Source organism: Falco rusticolus, chromosome 8, assembly GCF_015220075.1.
Source record: "Falco rusticolus isolate bFalRus1 chromosome 8, bFalRus1.pri, whole genome shotgun sequence".
In the NCBI taxonomy this organism is placed as follows: Eukaryota; Metazoa; Chordata; class Aves; order Falconiformes; family Falconidae; genus Falco; species Falco rusticolus.
In genome coordinates, this window is record NC_051194.1 from 17,560,343 (window position 1) to 17,581,419 (window position 21,077).

The 21,077-nt window shown below is 35.9% G+C and overlaps 1 protein-coding gene across 1 annotated transcript in view; it reads left to right on the forward strand.

Annotated features, from left to right (window-relative positions):
* Nucleotides 1-21,077, forward strand: part of DOCK2 (dedicator of cytokinesis 2) — a 197,715-nt gene that overhangs the window by 51,331 nt on the left and 125,307 nt on the right. Inside the window, exon 26 of the mRNA XM_037398282.1 lies at nucleotides 14,433-14,581. Within this exon, the coding sequence (XP_037254179.1) occupies nucleotides 14,433-14,581 (149 nt within the window). The remainder of the gene's footprint in view (nucleotides 1-14,432; nucleotides 14,582-21,077) is intronic.

Consider the following 21,077-nt stretch of genomic DNA (forward strand, 5'->3'; position numbering starts at 1 on the left):
CTTAGCATTTCAGTGTTGTGTAGAAGGCCTCCAGAACTGAAAGGCACACGAGCTACTCGGATAGTGTCCCTTTTATCAGAATTTCAGTTTCTGAAAATTTATACGCAAAGATTTTAGGAACTTGACAGTACAATAATAGGTAGCAAATAGTACTGAGCATGAGTAGAGTGAGAGGATTGCTCTACTCATCTCATTCTTCTGTGTTGCCAGAAGAGAGATGCAGTTCTGATTAGCTAGGACAGATAAAAATTCAGCTTTATTTTAAGACCTGTGTTGCATTCTATTGAGACTGAAATGTGTATTGTAAGCTATAACAATAATTAGCTGTGTCTGTTGTGTTTTGAGACCATTGTAGATTTACTGGACAAAATCAAGAAAATAACTTAGTTGGTTTTATTGTTTAGAATAAGCTAAGTAGTATTTTATCCTATATTTATGTTATTAATTTCATGGTTATCAGCAGTGATTTCTTTTTTAACTATGTGTAAGACTCAAGGTTGCTTGAATCAGTGGAACTTAAGTAGTTACAACTTGGGTATCTGCAGGCACTAGTCCAAGCTAGTAAGAGGAGATCCAACTAGTTAATTTTCAAACAGATGCAATTCTGTTTTCACAATTGTTTCCAGTAGTTTACACTATTTCTATTTTACAAGTAAAGTCTGTTATTGCACTACCAGTTGGTTTTACTGCTGCTTCTAAGATCAGAAGCGCCTGTCTTAGCTTTATCTCTGTTTCTTGTGGTGAGTAGCATTTAGACCAGATGAAAAAATATCCTCTCACAAAGCTGAAAGGCTTTTGGGTTAAAATAATGCTCTCTTTTGAGCACTTGTTGTTAATAGAATTCTATCAGTTACATTGACTATGTTTAATACTGAAGAAATTAAGTGTAAGATATGAAGGTTTTTTGGGGTGCATGTATGCATACAATCTTCTGTGCAATCTATAGGTACATAAGGTACCGGCCTAAACTCTCAGGTTACGAAAGCGTTGATTCATCTCTGGAAATCTACTGCTTTGCTATCTGCAAGAACAGTTAAAGACTTAAAGCAGCTGGGTAATTCTAATTTTGATACTAAGGATATTACTTGTTTTAATCTGACTTTTGTTAAATTTTACACTTTCAGTGTGACACATTAGACTCCAGTCAAATACCATTTTTCTGGAAGAAAATCTCAACTTTTTCTTGTTCTGTCTCAGAATTTTAGAAGATAGAGCAAAAGCAGACACTGCTGTGGAATAATAATGGTTTGATAATTTTTCTTTGAAGATACTCGTCACATTGAAATACATTGGGTATTGGTTTGTATGTCAGGAGTGTTGGTCAGGGCAACAGATCCCATGCTCTTACTTTAAAGAATAAAGCCCTAATAAAGATTCAGAAGGAAAACAGTTGAGCATACAATATCCTGTGTGCTTCACAGTTCTGCTGACTTGCATCTTACTCTGTTCAGTGACAGCTCCTTTCTTCCATATCTGTGTATGCTCCAGAAGAGAAAAGAGTAGGGTTTTGGATTCCAAGGGAGCTACTATTATAGTCATCTTAGTGTGGTGCTCATTTCATGTGTTAAACAGGCTTTTGCTTTAGCTGTGGTCTGTTAATGCAAAATGTTCTGTAAAGAATTTGCTGTTTGCAGATAAATAATAATAGATTGCTGTTTGTTTGTAAATGCAGCTTGTCTGATGTCTTGAAATATATAGCTGGTATGTCATTGGAAATGTCTGCCTTGGAATATGCTGTGAATTATGAAAAGAATATATGTTTTCAGTTTCTGTATTTTTAAAGGTAGTAATGAATAGGAAATTTTGCTAAGAGGATTTCTAATTTTGAGGAGCTTTTATTAAAACAATAAATGGTGCTTTTTGTATACTGCTGACCAGATAATCAATACATTGTAATTTTTCCCAGACACACAGTTAGTGGATTGATTTAGTCTTAGATTCTTAGATTTATGAACTGAAAAAAAAATAAAAATGTCCAAAATCCTTCTGTGCTATCAAACACTTGACAGCAAAACCAAGCAACTGAGACCATAAAGGCAGCCTATAATACCCAAACCAGTTTGCCAGCCTAGTTGCTTTGCACTGGATCCTGTGTTACTGAATAGATCGTGATCCAAACTTGCATTAGTCGTTGACAGTTAAAGTGTATGCATTTGATAATATGTAGAAATTAACAGCTTGTTTATATGCTTATTGTGATTATATATGCAAGATATATGTTAAAGTGTTTTTACTGTAGTACTTCTTATAGTAATACTTGGTATATAATTATATAATAATACTTTGATGCTGTTGTTTTTAGAGGAACCTGGGGAAATAGATTCATCATTTTTAAATTATTCCTTTAAAACAAAGGATGGCCCTCTGAAGAAGGAGTTGCCCAGAATATAGAAATCAAGTTCATTTAATTTTAATATAAATCTAAAACATGCCCAGTCTGTGTTAGCTTTATCATGACGTATTATTTTAGCAATATCTGACTTATGTCATGATATTGCTAACTAGAGAATATTCATTTAAAGATTTTGTACTTCAGTATTTTGATGGAATAGCACAATAACACTGCTTCTTGTTGTTACTGTAGAGTTTAAATGTTATACATAACTGAACCTGTCAATTTCCCTTCCCCCTCCTCCCCGCCTTCCTGGGTTGGGCAGGGCGGGAGGCAGGCATACCTTTTCACCATCCTCAGTGCAGCTCAGGGTCAAATAGAGTCTAGCAAGCATATTTTCCTTTTCATGGAATGGTGTTATGATGAAGTTGCCATTCCTCCACCGCTTTGTATGGCCAACTATGTTACTTTTGCCTCAGTGGTGTTACCTGAGTAGTTGTTGGGGTGTTTAGTCAAAGAGTTTCTCTTTTGGGTGATGATCTTTATAACTTTCCTTTCACTCAACCTGCCCTTATATTACTAATGGCAGAAAATCAACCTTGGGATAATCACAGTGTGTCTTTTATCTAACTGATATTTTATGATTATTTGCATTTATGTTTTGTTTTCATATTGCTTGGATTTAACCTTCAAGTTGTAATTACCATAGAGGAAAGTCCACAACATGTTTGAGTATATGCACTGAGAATGTGAAAAGACCAATACACGATTAATTATCTCCGACACTATAGTACTATAAAAAAGTTTCTGTACTGTGCTATTGAAATATTATGCACGGTACAAAGCAAACAAGTCCTTTTTCTTGTACATTGATGTGGTGTAAAATACAAAATTCCAAAGGTGGTTTTTTTTTTCTCTACATTAAATAATATTGTTTTAAAATGAATTGTGTAGCAAACCAACTGTGTTTGCAGGGTGTAGACAATGCCTGATTCATTACTCCAAGCAATGAGGTGGAAGGTAATTTACAAGAATGAAAGCATATGTAGTGTTTCACATAATAGGATGCATCATGATAATTAAGCTAAGATTGCCAACAGTATCATTAACTAAAGTTCACATTTATCTAGAGCAGGTAGTATTTTTTTCTGTCATGAATATAGAATATATTTAACCAAATTGCTAATTACAATGAAGTCTATTAATTTGCATGTGTTTCAAATTATCCATTTTTCTTCCAGGCTCTAGTATTTAGTCTCTTTCCACATAGTTCATTACAGTTCCAGTTTCAATTCACTTATTTCCATTCCTGATTGCATTGTCTTTATAATTCAATTGGATATCATATATTAGTATTTCTTTTCCTTTACCCATTGATGTTCACAGCATTTTCTAAGGAAGCAGACTTGGAAAAACATGAAAGATTTGAAAAATTTGTGAAATTTGTTTTTATTAAGTAAGTTACAAATGAACCTGAAGTTGGAAGCCTTGAGGTTAAACTGAATTTACAGATACATATAATTAGACATTCAAAAGTTTTCACTGTAGACTGTCACGGGAAAGAGTGCTTTTGTCAGATAGGATGCATGGTCCTGTTGACTGCTACTGTAATTGGTCTTCAAATGCCCCACAGTGCTACAGCGCTTTTAGAAGCCTTTAAATTACATTGACAGATTTTTTTGTTGAGGCACCAATTTCTTGTTCCCACTCTGTAAATATAATACAGCTTAGAGGAATTATGGTGGTTCAGGTGTTTGAGGGGCTGAATGGTGGAAGGCTGATGCTTTCAACTGCTTGTGCACTTTCACCATAACGTTTAAGAATATTCTAACAGGATGTGTGAGCAAATGCACAGACATTTATCAGGTTTTGTCTTCAGACAATATTATGTCCTTCTTGATCAAAGGACAAGAAATCTTAACCCTAATTTTTGGCACTTTCATTCTATATCACTCAATAATTCATTATTTAAAGATATCAGAGGGAAAGAAATGATTGTCTTGTCCTGTATAAGCACCCCTAATGGGATTTCAAAGTCTCATTTACGATGTAAGAAGCTGTCTCCTGTCACATATCTTTCCCTTTGTATAGTGGGATGTAATGGATTATTCTCTCCCTCATGTGAAATTCTGTACTGGAAATACCAAAGAAAAGATATGTTAAAATTGATTCATTTCTATGTAAAACTACTTTGATGCATAACTTTTTTTTTTTTTTAGTTTTTGATTTTTAGAAAACCTATTGCTAAAATTCCCTGACCATCTCTCCATTTTTGAGAGACCACCAAATTTAGACATAGCTCTTAACAAATTACATGCAATTTTTATTGTAGTTAGTGTTCCTGAGCTTATAGTGTTTGGAGCTAGATTTTTATTCTAAAATGACCATGGGTTATTTGCCAACATTATGCTGTAATTTGTAAATCAGTTAGCCTTGGGATAATAGGCTTGGGGTTTTTTTTATTGGTGTGAAATGAATAAAAAGTACTTGAACATATAATAAAATGTCTATGTATTTACACTGCTGCTTTTGACTTTGTATTCTCTAGAGGTCCACTCCTGATTAGGAGTTTGTGCTGTAGCAGAATACTGTGAGATCTACTCCGAAGAATATAAACTCTAAGTAGGTCACACAGATGGTCTCTGGCAGGGGTGGGAATAGAGTTGCAGTCTCCTGGCTTGAAATCCAGGTCCCCTACTCACTGTGGCTGTAGACATAGCTACTGCATGTTCAGCATATGCAAACCACTTGCTGATTTTGGAAGAACAGCAGCAAGAGACATATGTTAGCAGTAGGGGTTAATTTGCCAGATGCCAGGAGAAATGCTGAGACTGTAGTAATTATTTTTTTTTCCTAACTGAAGAACTCTCTCTACCTGTCTTGTTTAAACAACAGTACAATACTTACACACAACCATCATTAGACTAGTTTCCTAACATTTATGTGTACATTACTGAGTTTTACCTGTGAAATACTTGGATTCTTTCGTTTCACTGCTTGAAAACTGTTGGTAGTTCATCTGTTGGTGATCTAGAAGAGCAAAGATTTAAGTCAGATCTGATATTTATTCATCAAGTAATGCATGTATTACTTGCATTTCTAAATTTCTGTGGTGCAGCTGAGGAAAACTGTTAATAGATTGGTCCTGTGCTATGAATATTGTGTGTGTGTGTTATTAATTATATACAGGTTAAACTATGGCATCTTTTCAAGGAGATTATAATCTTAAATACTGTAATATTAAATTTAAGCAGACCCAGTGAAATAAGTGAACTGTAATGTAGCATGTGTAACATAGCATGAAGTGAATGCAGATGGGTTGGGTAATGTTATTTTTTTGTACAGTGGAGCCTCAGCAATTTAAGATTGTCCTGCCAGACTCTTTAATGAACTTTGTCTGAAAAAACCAGGAAGATAGTGACTAGTGCCTTCATGTTCTTCAGAATTCTTCTTTTTAAAGGCCTGAATTTGTTACATAGGCTATGATATGTCAGCAAATGCAAGTTGGTGTTGTATAATGCCTATCTTTTACAAGGAATATAATGTTTAGGGTTTTGTGAATTTAGGTGTTTTGTTTCATTTTTTTTTCTTTGAAAGATCCAGCTGTATGTTCAGGGTGTGGTTTCAGTATTTGCAAGTCAGGGTCAACAAAGAAAGATTTTGAAGTGTCGGCATATAATCAGCATCAAGTCTGTAGTCTTTCTAAGTAACCCAAATAAAGATTTAGAATTAAGTGCATTGTTTTTACTTTCAGGACTGTAAGAAAAAAGTTTTGTTTAAAAAAAGTATAAGAAACACTAATTTCTGATTAAACATTTTCCAGTTTGTTTATTATTACTGGAATTGATTTATAGATATTTGTTTTACCTGTTCTTGTAATCTTATGTTTTACTCCTACTGATACGAGTATTTAAGCCAAAGTTTCTTTTTTTTTTTTTTTTTTTGTTTTCTGTGATTGTTTTCCTGCACTGTTTTCAACACAGCTTTTCAACATTTTAAAATGTTTGAATGTAAGAAATTGTTACTGCATTTGACCCTCCCATTTTTTGCTGCTGGGAAAAAAATTGAAAATACTCATTGTTCATAAATTCCTTTTAAACAGTTCTCTATTGAAACACAAAATCTTTCCTGTGGATTCAGTCTTGATTTTTTTACTTAGCTTTGAAAATATTCATTTCAGAAATACATTCGGAGAGTAGGGTGGTTTTTTTTGCTTCCTCAGTTTGTGGTATGTGGTAGTGCCTTTAGGGGTACGTTACCTTTAAAGCATCACTTCAAATTCTGTATTCTTTTTTTGCCAGTTCTCTTCCTGTGGTATTTTGATATGGATAAGGATGGCATGTGCATATCTCTAGGTATTTATCTGCACACTTTTCTGATGGATGCATGTAGTTTAAAGCCATTTCTTCTGTTTATGGAGGAGTAGGTGACATGCTTGATATAGCTGCTGGTAACTTTTCCATAGACTTGACCCATTATGGCAGGTTTTTAGTTATATTTGTTTAAAATCTTGATATACTGAGGGAAATTTCAATCAAGTTAGGTGAACTAGTTTTAACAATGAACTTCTAAATATATGTGTAAAAACTCTGTTTACAGCTGCTTCAAGTGGAAAAGAGAGAGCAAAAACATATTACAGAAGTTGATATGAAGCTGTTACTTGAGCAAAATTTTGGTAATCAAATGAAATGTGGAAATATGCACAATATTCCATAATCCAAACACAAGACAAATGTTTGACTCTGCAGAGAATATACACTGACAGGCATTCATGGCAGGCTGGCAGACTATTATGATTGCAAGCTGGAAAAGGCACTGAATGCTTCAAGTGCTGTTTTGGCTACAGCAGCTACAGTGTTACATGTTGCTCTGGCTGCCTTCAAATACATGGCATTATTCAGCTGCCGTGAGGAGTGGAGAAACTTCAAGATCTGCCTTGAAGTTGGGAACTGGCTGTATTCTGCAGTGTTATGCTTGGTGGCTGTGGTGTGCTGTGACTGTCAATGCTGTAGCTATTGTGTATCTAACCTTACTTGCTGATGCTTGCTTTGCATGGTCAGCAGAAGCATTGCGTGTGGTCTTCAAAGGTTCCACCATTGCGTTTCTCCATCCTATGTTATTACTAGACAAAAAGTATTTTCCTCTCACAATGCTGTCAGGCTGTGTAGGTGACCTGTAGTATCTCCCCTTTCTGTGGCTCTTACCTAATCTGTGAAATTTAAATTCAGATTTAGCAATGAATAAAATATATACCATTTAAAATTCATTACTTCTAGGCTTCCAGCAAAGAGTTAAAAAACAAATATCTAAGAGGGAAGATTTTTAAAAGAAAGATGCCTACAGTTGTGAACAGATGTCCTCTGTGAAGAAGCCCGGCACTTTAATTGAGCACTGACGACCGTCAGAAGTCTCTCCTCATTGAAAAGTGTTGTTCAGTGATTTTATTTTTAAGGATTTGCTCTAAATCTGTATTCAGATGACACCTATGTCCTTATTAAATTGGTATGCCAGTTTTTGAGTGGGCATGAAGCCATCCTAACAGATGGATATGACTACAGGCATGCCAGGGAATAGAGAGTCTTGTTTCCTAAGGGAGAGAAAAGTGGTGTTAAATCTTTATTACCATTTTGGCTGCACATAGGCAGCAGTCAGGAATGAAGCCCGTCTGTGATTTTTGCTGAAGGAGACCCAAATGTCTTTTTTAATGACGTTATTGCATTAATGACAGACTTTGAATTTCACTTACCTGTTACAGAAGAAATAATGAGATATTTTCTGGAGAATAAAGTGAATAGAGGGGTTAGAAAAACCCAGCCAAACCCCAAACTGAAAACAGAAAACTGATTAATCTTATGAGAATGAATCTACCTGTCCTTATTCATGAAGGTGCTACCAGGGAACTTCTCTCTGAGAAGTGGGTTGGAATTTGGGGTTGATATGTACTTTTAACAGACCTTGACGAAATAAAAGCAAGATGCTCAGAACTGTATGTTGATGTTTTATGTGTTCAAATACCATTTGGCGAAGCATATGTTTTATTCTGGCTTCTAGAAACAAAAGCCAGTCAGAACATTTGTTTTTTTCATGGGTCTGAAAGTTAAGAAAAAATATATGTCTCTGACAATGTTATCACATCATTTATCAAGTTGAAGTGCAGGACCCAGCGCTAAGCCTTGTTGAACCTCATACAAGTGGCTCCAGCCGTTTGATGCAGCCTCTCCAGACCCCTCTGCAGAGCCTCCTGCCCCCCAGCATATCAGTACTCCTGCCTGACTTGGTGTCCTCTGCAGACTTGAGGGTGCACTCAGTAAGGAGTCTGGATCATCAAATACTACAACAGAAAATTTCACTTTGGCTCTTTATTTTCTTGATCACTGTCTTCCAGATAGTCTTTTTTTTTTTTCCACCCCTTTTCCCTAGACAAGGAGTTGTTCATGCTCAAATGAGCACTTTGCTCATTTTGCTTGCTTAACTTGTGCAATGATACATTAATATTATAATCTGGAATTTATAAACCCATTCAGAAAACTTTTCCTTGTCCCAAGATAATAGAGGAATTTCATATTTTGTAGGATGTTCTAGTGAAATGGTTTTACCAGGATTTTTTGAGATAGGAAGGCATGAGACAGTTTTATGTTAATATGAGTCCACCTGTAGGCTCAGGCTGAGACCAGGACTTGTTCACTACCAATGCTAGTCTTTTCCGGTTACTTTGATTGCATGCATTCATCAAAACATATATGAATTGCATCCTCATATGGGGTGGCTTTAAGTGATAGGGATCTTATAAAACCTAATTCATGTTCCTTTTCTAAGCCTTTTGTCTTTTGTTTATGAATAATGTCCTAGAATTACATTATCTGAGTTGTTCACTACACACAGAATAAAGTAATTATTCTGTATTGCCTTAACTAACAAGCTACATTTATCTAGCAGCCAGTCACAAAATATAGCCTTTCTCTAAACCAAAGTAATTAGCACAAAAAAATACAGTTTGCTTATAAAAATATATATTGATCAACTTTTCCATTAATTACAATTGCTGGTTTGGTTATTTAGAAAAGCAAATAATATAGCAAAGCCTAGTTAAACTACCTTTGAATTTCCATGTAGCTTTTCACTTCAACATTGTTCACATCTGAAAATGCATTGTAAATAATTGATCAGCTGCATATGTTAAGTCCTTGTAATAGATTCTGTATGTATCAAATATGGATCAAATTTTAATTTATAATGGAAAGTACAACTGGGAGTAATGAGGCTTGCAGAGTAATTAGCTCTTAAAACTGGAGATCAATTGTACATTCTGTCTCAGCTGTCCTCAGTACAACAGAAAAATTTTGTCTACACAAAAAGCTGTGCTTTTTTAATCGTTAAGAAGTATGGAATGGGTTTATGCAGAAGAAGAATTATGTCAAAGACCTATTCTTTTTACCAAAATACATGTGTGTGGTTTTTAAATGAATTACAGACAACAGTGAAAATAATACATTCTGGTAGGATAATTCTGAAACCATGGTATAGAGGAGTTTTAAATTCAGTGAAGTTTACTTCCATTCCTATTTAAGGTGTCCAGTGCAACTTGTAACTCATGACCTCCTCTACACTTCTCGGTCATTGGTTAAATGGGTATCACTGGCATGTGAAGTCAGATGGAATTTAGTGATTAATATATACATAATACCTACCTTGAAATACTACTTTTTTTTTTTTAGTACAATTTTCAAATTTAATTTAGCTGATTTGGGGGATCCCCCTTGATCAATGACTGTTCTTCACTTCTGAAATAAAGCTTGTTAAGTATAGATTTTTATTATGATTTACTATCCAGTTGCTTCCTGTAACTTTAAAACCTACCCAAAGAGAGCTTTTGTACTTGCTAGCTGTCAGACATTTCACAGGAGATGTTAATGGCTTAAATACTGAGCTGGGTATTATTTTGGAAGAGTCAGGGCAATAAATATGTTTATCCTGGCAGATGTGAAACTGGTACATGCATGAAACGTTCCATCCTCTTTGTGAGCGGTAAGAAGTGGCTGAGATGTTGTGTAATTTGATATGGCTTTGAACTTTCCTGTTAGGAACAGGCTTGTCAGCACAGCAGTCCCTCCTGATTTTTTTTTAAGTGGAAATGTTTTAAGGCACTATTTTGAAGAATATTTTTTTTTTATGAGAAAACAATTGCCAGCTAAATTTTTTACGTGCTGTTGATTAGGAATCTGTATTCCTATGACATGTAATTGTAGATTACTTACAGGTTGTATGTGTTTGTCAAAATATGCCCAGCTTCACCTTGTATTAATTACAGCAGTTATTGTGTTTATTGCAGAATGTTAGAGTAAAAGTTATGCATACTTATAAATAGTGGAGTTTTTACACAGCAGGTTTAAAGCAGAGAACTTCCGACACAAAATGTTGCCATGTATAGACGCAGATATAACTGTAGACAAGTAAGTGCAGTGACACCGCAGGTAGATGAGCTTTATTGCCTGTCATTTGGGTTAGGGTATTGCATCCACAATGCTATAGGAAAGACTGAGGGGTTTAGCTTGTGATGTATGATCTCTTCAGCATATCTTTCATGCAGTGAGAGAAACTGAAAAGGAAGACAAGGATGAGGCAGAGTGGGTATCAGAAAAGAGAAAATGATTTTTTTCATGTCCCTCAGTGCTTGCTGCATGTGTATTTCCATACAGGTTAAATGTATGTGAAGCATTTTCCCCCCCCTCTACTGATGCTGCCTAAGTGATACAGACTGCACTGATAATAAATAGGTTTCTTCCAACTATCTGTAAAGTCATGATTTTGATGTTATCTCTTCTGCTATAGGAAACCATGTTGTTTGAGTCTATGGATTGAAAAAATGACAAGCCCTAAAAATGTTGATTTACGTATATAGGTATATATGGAGAGAGGTACCTTTGTTCCTAGCTTTCTAAGACCCTCCATTTTCCAAAGATTCAAGATCCAGCAGTCTCCTGTAAATTTATTGCTCTGTGCTGGCACTTAATTATCAGTAGTTGGCTACTATCTTCTGGTTTTGAGGATTAGCAGTGCAGTGCACCAAAGTACTGCTATGCTACCCTTAATTAGCAATGTTTGCAATGAAGGATCATAGAGCCTTTCAAGTTGGAAGGAACCTGAGAATGTGTCGAGTCCAAACTCCCACTCAAAATGGGGTCAGCTATGAAGTGAGACCAGGCTGCTCTGGGCTTGCTCCAACTGGGTCTTGAAAAACTGCAAGGGCAGAGACTGGACAACCTGTTTGTTTCACTGATTGACCCGTCTTCATGAGGAAGAAGTTTTTCCTTATGTCCAGTCCGAAGTACTTGTTTCAGTTGTGAGTCCATTTCTTAATTTTGTTTGGCCCATTTTAAAATTTATTAAATTCATGTCATCTTTCTCTAACAGGCTGGAAATCCACTGCAGTTCCATCTTAATTTCTCTTTTGTAATTTCATAAGCAAGTTCCTTGCATGTATCTCACTGAGGTGATGTGCAGCTTCTATCTCAGCAGCATATGGACTGTGTGGAGAATTTAAAAGTCTGGCAAAATAACTCTTTCAGTTCAACCCTGCAGTGGGAAAGAAACAGTCATTGCTGTTTTAGAGAAGTGGGTGTTTATACCAGTAGGTTTAGCAGGTGTTTACACTAATATGTTTATTGGTTTTATCATAAACATTGTGAAATAGAACTTGGTTAGCAATACATGTTATGTCCAAAGGAAAAAATATCCTAGATATTTTTGGAGTGGTCAGAATCTTGATGAATGAATCCTGAACTGATCATACTATGAACTAATTCCTACCAAATTACCCTAAACTATCAAGGACAGTTTTCAGAGACTGCAATGAAAATGAACTAAAGTTTGTTTTCTAGCTTTTTCAAATGTAGGTAGGTAAAAATCCAATTTACAACTTGTACTTCGTTGCTGACTGAATCTATAAACCTTACTTCATTAAAAAAAATAAATACTATCACATTTCAGCAAGTTTGAAAGGTATTGCACATAACTTCTAATGTTGCTAATGATGTTTCTTAGGTTTAGTTTTTGGTCAAGAAGCTAATGGCACTGCATTTTTTGCATTTATAATTAGTTACTAGGGGTACTTCATGTAAGCAAGTCAAGAAAGAATTTGCTAACAAATCACATCTCAGTTTCAGAAAACTGTATTGATGTTTGATTTCTACAGCTGTAGACAAGTAATCTATCAGTATTGATGACTTTTGGAGGGGAGTTTGTCTCCATGGGCACAAATCCCCACAGTGCTTTAGAAGTGTTACTACCCCCTGCTAGCATGTTTTACTAAGTGCTTTTTAAATGAAGCTATTCGGCTTCTGCATCGGAGAGCTAGTCTGGGGCTTGCATTAAGTGCAGGAAGCTTATCTGTGTGCAGAATTTGTCACATGCATGAACTGTGAGCTGAGTGAAATTTCTTTTCATGCTGCTCTTTAAACAGGCTTGTGTTGAGATGTGTTCTTTTAACTCATGTTTCCCTAGTGAGTTTGTGATTTAGTCATTGAGTAAGATTGCTCTTGTAGCTTGAAACAAGGGTTACAGAAAATTGGATAAATAGGTTTTTATTCATGGTGTGGCATTACTAAAAGTAGAGACACTTTTTGAGGCAAGAAATTATTCTGCCCTTTAGATGTGATTAAAAGCTCCTGACTTTATATCACTTGGAGCTGTTACTTAAAATAAGAATGATCTGCATGGATAGCCTGTGTTGCTTGATCTGCAAAATTCAGAAATACATTATCTACTTCCCTCCCGTTCTGTTCCTCTTTCTTTCTTACCCTCCTGTCTTCCTGTTCTAGCACCCTTATTTGGGGGGAATTCTGAGCCCCTGGATTGTTTTAAAACACATTGGATACAGTTTCACCACCTCACCCTCCACTTGTTTATCAGTGAATGTGCTGTATGTCTGGGTAAAGGTGTTGTAAATCATTCCTAAAAGAAAAAATAATAAGCCACTTTTTCTTTTTTGTTTGCAGTATAAAGTTTTTTAGTGTTTTTCTATTATTTTTTCAGAAACTGTGATATGTGTTATTGATAGAAAATAATATCCAAATGGTGATACTGATATTTTTCCAAAGAGTTAAAACAGACAAGAATTTTAATCAATAAGAAATCAGTTGAGAGGAAATGAGTAAGAACTTCATCTCGCTGTTTGAGACTAGAATGCTTCTGGAGTTCTATACAAATTTTATTCTGTGATGGAACCTTTGAAGCTACATTTAGCTCTGTTCCCAGGTTATTTTCATAAATACAACAAATCTTTGAAGCATCTGCTCAGTTATTCACTCTGTTGTGCTGTACTCTTTAATTACATAGCACTTTACAAGTAAGTTGCTACTTAAATCACTCAGTGGCATGTGTCAAATCAGAAAAAAAAAAATCTTCTATATCTTTTTTCCTAGGTAGACAGTGCTTTCCTTAAAGTTATTTCAAATTTGTGCATCTCGTCCTCCCAATATTTCCTATAAGCACCTCTGTCTTAAAAAGTCAATGTACACGTGAGATTAAAATCTAGCTTACTATTTATGTCAGCTTCATTATATTTACACAAGGATGAAAGTATGCATAGCTCTCACTCTCATAGGCTTGATAGGCCTTTCATTAGAGTCTTTTCCTTGTCTGTATCCTTTTATATGTTCTTAGAAAGTATGTTTCAAAATGATGCACATAGAACAATTCTGTTGCTGTTTGTGTCTTACTTTCAGAAAAAAATAATAAGTATAGTATTTTTCTTGCATTAAAAACTTGTCACTACTCAAACATAGCTTATTTCCAGCTGCTTTGTATCTAAAGTGGATAGTTTGTCCTTAAGTGTTTGGGACAAGCAAAAGAGTCTTCAGGATTTAACTGAAACAGATTATTTTTGTCAGGAAGCTGTGTTTTTCATATATGAGAATACTGTTGACTCACAAAAATACCACGCAAGTTTAAGAGTATCCCTTAGGCATGATTGGAAAATCAAAAATTCTACCTTGGAAGGGACTGCAGCTGTTAAGGCGTATTGAGTTTCACTGTTTGGAGGAAGGTTTATTTGCAAATAGCATTTTATTTATATTTGTTAAGATAATATCATTTATTTTAGAATGCAGGGACATTCTGCTTCCTGTGATTACAAAAGAGCTGAGAGAATTACTGGAACAGAAGGGTGATCAGCAGCTCCAGCTCCAAGAGAAGAAGTACTGTGTTGAATTACTCAATAGCATCCTGGAGGTTCTGAGCTGTCAAGACCCTGTAAGTATTGATGATGATGTAGATGGTCCAAGTGTGTAGTAAGCCTGAGCTGATTAGGTAGTAAATTATTGATGCTGATGAATCTCATATAAATTTTTAATACAAGTCAGTGGCAAATTGAACTTTTCTCCCATTTTTCATAAATTTATGTTAAAGGGCAGTTGAGGTATGAAAGGTGAAGTACTGAAATCTATGCTATCTTTTTTTATTTCATAACTTTAAATAGTCAGCTGCTGTAAATCACCATAGTATTAATAAAAGCAGTAAGATTTCTTTGTTTTCTCCTAGCAAAGGTTTGGGCATTTTTATTTTTGACTGGTAAAGTTCAATGGAATACACACTGAAATTAATTAGAATATTATGACTGCAAGCTTGGTTTCAATGGTATTGATGATACCAAGCTGAGTGGTGCAGTTGACATGCCTGACAGTATGCTATTCGGAGGGACCTGGACAAGCTCAGGAAGTGTACCCATGTAAACTTCTTGAAGTTCAACAGGGCCAAGTGCAAAGTCATGCACCTGGGTTCAGGCTGGGGTATGAAGAGATTGAGAGCAGCCTTGTGGAGAAGGACTTGGGGCTACTGGTGGGTGAAAAGCTGGATGTGACCTGGCAATGTGTGCTCGCACCCAGGAAGCCAGCAGTGTCCTGGGCCGCTTCAAAACAGGTGTGGCCAGAAGGTCAAGGGAGGCAATTCTGCTTCTTCGGTCTTGTGAGGTCCTCTGTGGAATACTGTGTCCAGCTCTGGGGTCCTCAGCACAGGAAGAACATGGACCTGTTGGAGTAGGCAACATTAGGCAAATACTCAGCTGTATTTAAAATCAAATGCATTCTATCAATGAGGAGAGCATTGTCTTTAATAATAGGGTTTTTTTGGGTTTTTTTTTCACTGATCAGTGTGATGTGTATGTTTAAACAGCTGGAGAATGGAGGTTTAATGGGTGATTGTACTCTTCACAGGTTTGGACGTCAGTCTTTTAACAATCCAATGAAAATTATGTAATTTGTATAAATGGTGATGTTTAAAAGCATGTAATGCATTCTGTGCTTTTACTGCTATTGGAGGAGGTAACAAGACAAACCTTTTTGTACTACGATAAACAATGGCTTTTTAGGCAACATGTAACACATTGTCATGAAAATTGCTGAGAATTTAAAACACATACATTAAAAAAACAACAAAACAACCACACATTCACATTTGTTTAAAACAAAAGTGGCATTTTTTAAAAATAGTTTCTCTTAAGGAAGGTGTAACCTGTAAACTGGAGATTCTCTGTGAGAAGTTTTTGGCCATTATCTACAGATTGTCTTTGCAATAAATACTGATGAATTTCTAATATGAGGAGAAAAGTCCCTTGGACTATGTTTAAATCCAGTAGTGGTTATCAGCACGACGATCCCTCTGGAGGCATCATATTCATAAGAAACATTGTAGAATAGTTGGGACATCAACAAAAGAAGAAGGTGCTTCTGTTGAGGAAAAAATACATACCCTGGCACACCTTCTGGCAATGCAATTGCTGAACAGGGACAAGGTATATGGCATTAAATATAAGACTTTCTTTTTTTAGGTACAACACCAAATACATGACTTACTAGTAGTTTTTTCTTCCCTTGACAGAGAATCTGTAGAGGAATTAGAGAGGAATGAAGCTGGGTTAATTAACATTGATAATATATAGCTGTGGGCTGGTTTCAGGGGCAGTGGGTTGGTTGACATGGATAAGGTGCAGCTGTGGCTGGTTCCTGTGAAGGAGTTAAATAGCTCTAAGGCAGGGGTCCTCAAACCTTTTAACCAGGGGGCTGGTGTGTGGATGAAGTGGCAGGAATTCTTCTGCGGCTACTTGGTTTCCCCCCCCAACCCCCAGTGGGGGGGCGGGGGGGGTTCTGTAAATAGCGGGGGCCAGCTTGAGGACCCCTGCTCTAAGGGGTATGGAAGAGAGACAAGGAGAGGCCCTGGGAGAAGCAGAGAGAAGAAGGGGGCCCAGATGAGGAGAGGCTGACTGGAAGAGGAGCCTGGAGAAGGGACACAGCAGAGGCAAGAATCAGGGTGGACTGGCTTGAAGAGGATGAAGAAACAGCACGGACAGTAGATGAACTTTTGAAACCTTGTGGGGATTGGTGGCTGTGCTGGGGCAAGGTGCAGGAGCTACTTATTGAAATTAACTTGGTATGGGATGGTAAAGGCCTAGTTGCAGTCGGCTAGTTTTGATAAGTGCTGCAACAAGAATCTGTGGGTCACAGTCTCATTTTTTTAGCTATGCTAAAGACTGGTCCTGCTTCAGCACTAAAAATCTGTTTTTGAGGTGACTTACCTGAAGGAGGAAAAAAGACCAAAGGAATGTAACACCTTCCATACAGAAGTATCTAAGGCATCAAACAGTAATTTGTCTTTCAGACAGTGCAGATGTCTCTTGGGTGCAACATAGATGTTGACTTTCCAGCTGAAGTGAAAAATCTTGTTTCAAAGTTCTGACTTGCAATAGGAAACATTTTGTATTTCCATACTCATACAGGCAAATGGAAAAGGTTCACTGTATGTCCAGAATTTTATCGTAGTGGTGTTTGGGTGGTCTCCTTCAGAGTATCTTTTCAGTCTGATATAGAGAATTGTTTTGGTAATTAACCAAATTATTTTTTATGGGACTGCCCTTGAACCTTAAGATTAATGTAATTTTCTGTTGAACGTTTCATCGCCTTATCTTTTAGCATCTAAGGAAATGAATGATTTGACCCACTGGAGGAGAAAAATTCAGGCATTAGTGGCAGACTCACATTACAACATTAATTGTAAGCTTAACTCTGTCTTGAAAACACCAACATGTTGTCTATATTTCTTCTGGTTTTTTCCATCTCAATAAAGAAATTTGGGTTTGTGTTAATATTTAAAACTTTTTATGAACTTAAATTTGTTATTTTTGTATTGGATTTGTTCTGTCAAAACCACCAGAAGTAGTATATACACAAAGAACAAAAAATAAGCAGCAGTAGTTGTTCTGTGTTTTGTGTGGTCAAAATTTATATTGTGAAGGTGATCTTTGAAATTATTACAGATTTTTTGAAGAAAGTATTTTCTTTGTTAAAGAAGGTACTGTGACATTACCAGCTCTGCTCTACTGTTTTGCTCTACATTGTTTAGCGACTGGGAACATGAGAGTCATCACATCCTTGTGTTCAAACACTATTTGTCAGCTGCTGTCTAGCTGCTGGGTGCTGCAGGTAGGAAGTACATCTTTAAGAATACAGGTTTATGTTAAGGACATTTTTTTTTATGGATAGGCATTCATTGCTAGGCATCTGGGTGAGATGCTTATATTTGATTTCAAATTGCCTCTACAGCAAATAAGTTTTGGACATAGATGACATTGTTTTGATTGAATCATGCCTAAAATTAGCTTCATAGCTTGAGTCTGCGTGCTTTCAGTACCTGTAAAATATAGTAAACCTCAGACATGTAAGTTGTTGAAAAAGGCCATGGTGAAATACCTGATTTTTGTTTCTGTTTTACCTGAAAACACTTCCTTTGTTCCCCTTTACAACCTCACTGCATGAAATCTGATAGCCCTCCATAAGATGACTTTAATAACATATATCCTATAGTTTAATATTTACTGTACTAGAACAAGTTTTTATTTATAGTTTTTACATGAATAATAGTAAACTTTCTCTTTGTATCTAAAATATCACCTTGGCTGAGAATACAAGTGGAAGTGAGATGTATAATCTTTTCCTATTCTGTGTGCAAAGTCAGTAATTGGCAGCAGCTGCATTTTAAACTGATTATATTAACGAACAAGTCTGGAAGTGTTTTAGAATTGTACAGAAATTTGTAAAGCATTTGCCTAATTTATGACAGATTTTAAGACTTTAGTAAAAGAGAATTTCAAAGGAATTTAGTCAGGGAACCTGCATGTTCTTTTAGGGTCAGTTACCTTAAAGTCTTCTGCAGACAATTTTCAGTCAAAACAATGCATGATTATGAACTAAGTTTTGTTGTGTTTTTTTTTTAAAATATCTTTATCCTTTTATGTGTGCTCTTTTTTGTGTGTGTATGTCAGAGAGGGAACAAAAAGTTACAGAACTGGATACATAAGAAAGCAAGCATGCTGGATCTGGTTAGTATAGAGTTCATCTTATTCACGGAGCCCATATGGTGTTGTGGTTTAGATTTGTGACCAAATCAGTGTTGATAACACACGAATAGAAATTTTAGTTATCGCTGAATAGTGCTGGCACAGTGTCCAGGCCTTCTCTGTTTCTTACTCTGCCCCATGCCAGAGTTGGGCAAAAGTTTGGGGAGGGACACAGCTGGGACAGTTGGAATGTTTTGACCAAAGAGGTGACTCTGCCAAGTACAGGCTGTGTAATATAATTTTGAAGGGGCCATTCACTTTAGTCCGTGTTTGTCACTGTCCAAATAAATGAGCACTCTGTCATGTTCTGAAGTGCGTGGTTGACTCAGAGATAATGGAATTACTCTAATTTTTGTCCCTACCCCCCTAAAAGTTTAAGTAGAATGTGAAAGCTAAATCAAACACTATTACCCTGCACAGATATTTTTAAAGAGAGTGATTTTTTGTTTGGTTCGGATTTTTTGTTAAGTAATTTGTGGTCCAGTGCGTGCCATCCATCCATCAATGAATCTGAAAGTATTTGAGTTTGGAGAGAGAATTCCTATTGCTGACCTGCATACCATGTATGAATTCTGTTTCATGCCTTGGTCACCTAGCAAGTCCTTCTGAAGAGTGAAGACAAGCATACATTTTAGATGACCATATTTTATTGAATGGAATAATCAAGTTCATGTTTTCCAAGAGAACATTTTTATATGTTACAATTTGTTAATTTAGCTTCTGAAAAGTCTTATGTTTAACCAAATGGACTGCAGCCAAATGGTGGGGTTTCCAGATTTCACTAAAAACATATGTTGTCCTTGTGAAGTGAAACATGATTTAAGAAAATACAGGTTACAGTTGGTTGCTAGACTGCCTTCTGAAACTAGAAGCTGTTAGTTAAAAGCTGAACCCCTGTGTATAGGCAAGGTGTGAAAACACTATTTTTCTTGTTAGTAATGTCAGTATTGAATGCTTAATTGTTTCTTAGATTATCAAGGAGAAAGGTAGTTTCAGTTTCATAAAGAAACTGCTTAAATTCATTTGCTAACATTTCTCGGAAAAATCAAATGATTAGCAGAAAATAACTTTTGCATGCTTGAGCACATGTTATGCTTTTTCCAGGAAAGGCGTGTTGTGCACTACTTTTGAATTCAGAATAGAGCTCATATTTAATAATGGAGTCACGGCTAACTGTTAAAACAACTATGTAATGTTCTGAACTGTTACTAATAATGGCACAGCATGTACTGAAATGTGTCAGGAAGCAAAGTTAGATAGAGCCCTCATCTTTGGACTGGGGGGGCAATACACAAACTAATGAACAAGTGACTTCCCTGTGCCCAGGGACAGTGTGTAAAGTGCTACTATGTAGTTTACAGTTGTTGGCTGTTGATTATTTTTTTTTCAATATAGTGGTAATCAATATTATAAGAAAGCTATGATAAATGAATATATTTTGAATCGTAATATGTCAGGGGACCTTATGCTAGTGTGGCCCAAACGTTGATGAAGAACTTCACGTCTTCATTTCTGGCACTGTCAAGGAGCTTCTAGTTTATCTCAGTCTGGAAATAATCTAGTTTGTATGCAACAAAACCACTCAGAAGCAGTACATGGTAAATGGAAGTGATCAAGGGATTTGCCTCAAAATTTGTTCTGAACCATATTGCTGATATAGGTGTAGCCGTATAACTTTAAAGAGGCTTGTTTTATGGTTGAGATGAAGGTATGCATAATTGCTGTAGTTATGGGGAAGTTAAATATTGAAGCTTCTCAATTTCATGTTTGTATTTTCAAATTGATGAAAATAAGAAATGAAAAATTCGGGGACAGGGTTGGACTTTAAGTTGCTTCACTTTTCCTTTACTGCTTTGTTAACTGGTAACTTGATAAAATTACATATTTTGTCAGGTGGCTTGCCACAGGTCCTCTGCATTCTTTCAACAGCTGTTTGCTTGTTTGAAATAGAATGCTAAATTTTGATGGATATCTCAATGCACAGGCTAACAAATGTTCTACACTTTAAAGCAATCTTTGAAATTCTTTAAAAAATTAAATACTCAAGAATAAGAGCTGGCAAACTGCTTTTAGACAGATGTGCACAATCATAAAAATATATTACTCTATTCGAAGTTCAAGAAAGATATATGAAAAAGATTTGAAAACAAAACAGAAAATTTGTGTAGACCTCTGTAAATAAAACAACATTAATTAACAGCATACACTGAAGATGTATCAAAAATGTGCCCAGAGTGTATTTTATCTGAAGGTAATTATTTCTTGAAAGTTACTTTGACATTACTGTAATGCGAATGAGTATGGAAAGCTGCTTCTGCAACAAAGAGGCCAAAAGATTCTGCTTGTTGCTCTTCAAATGAA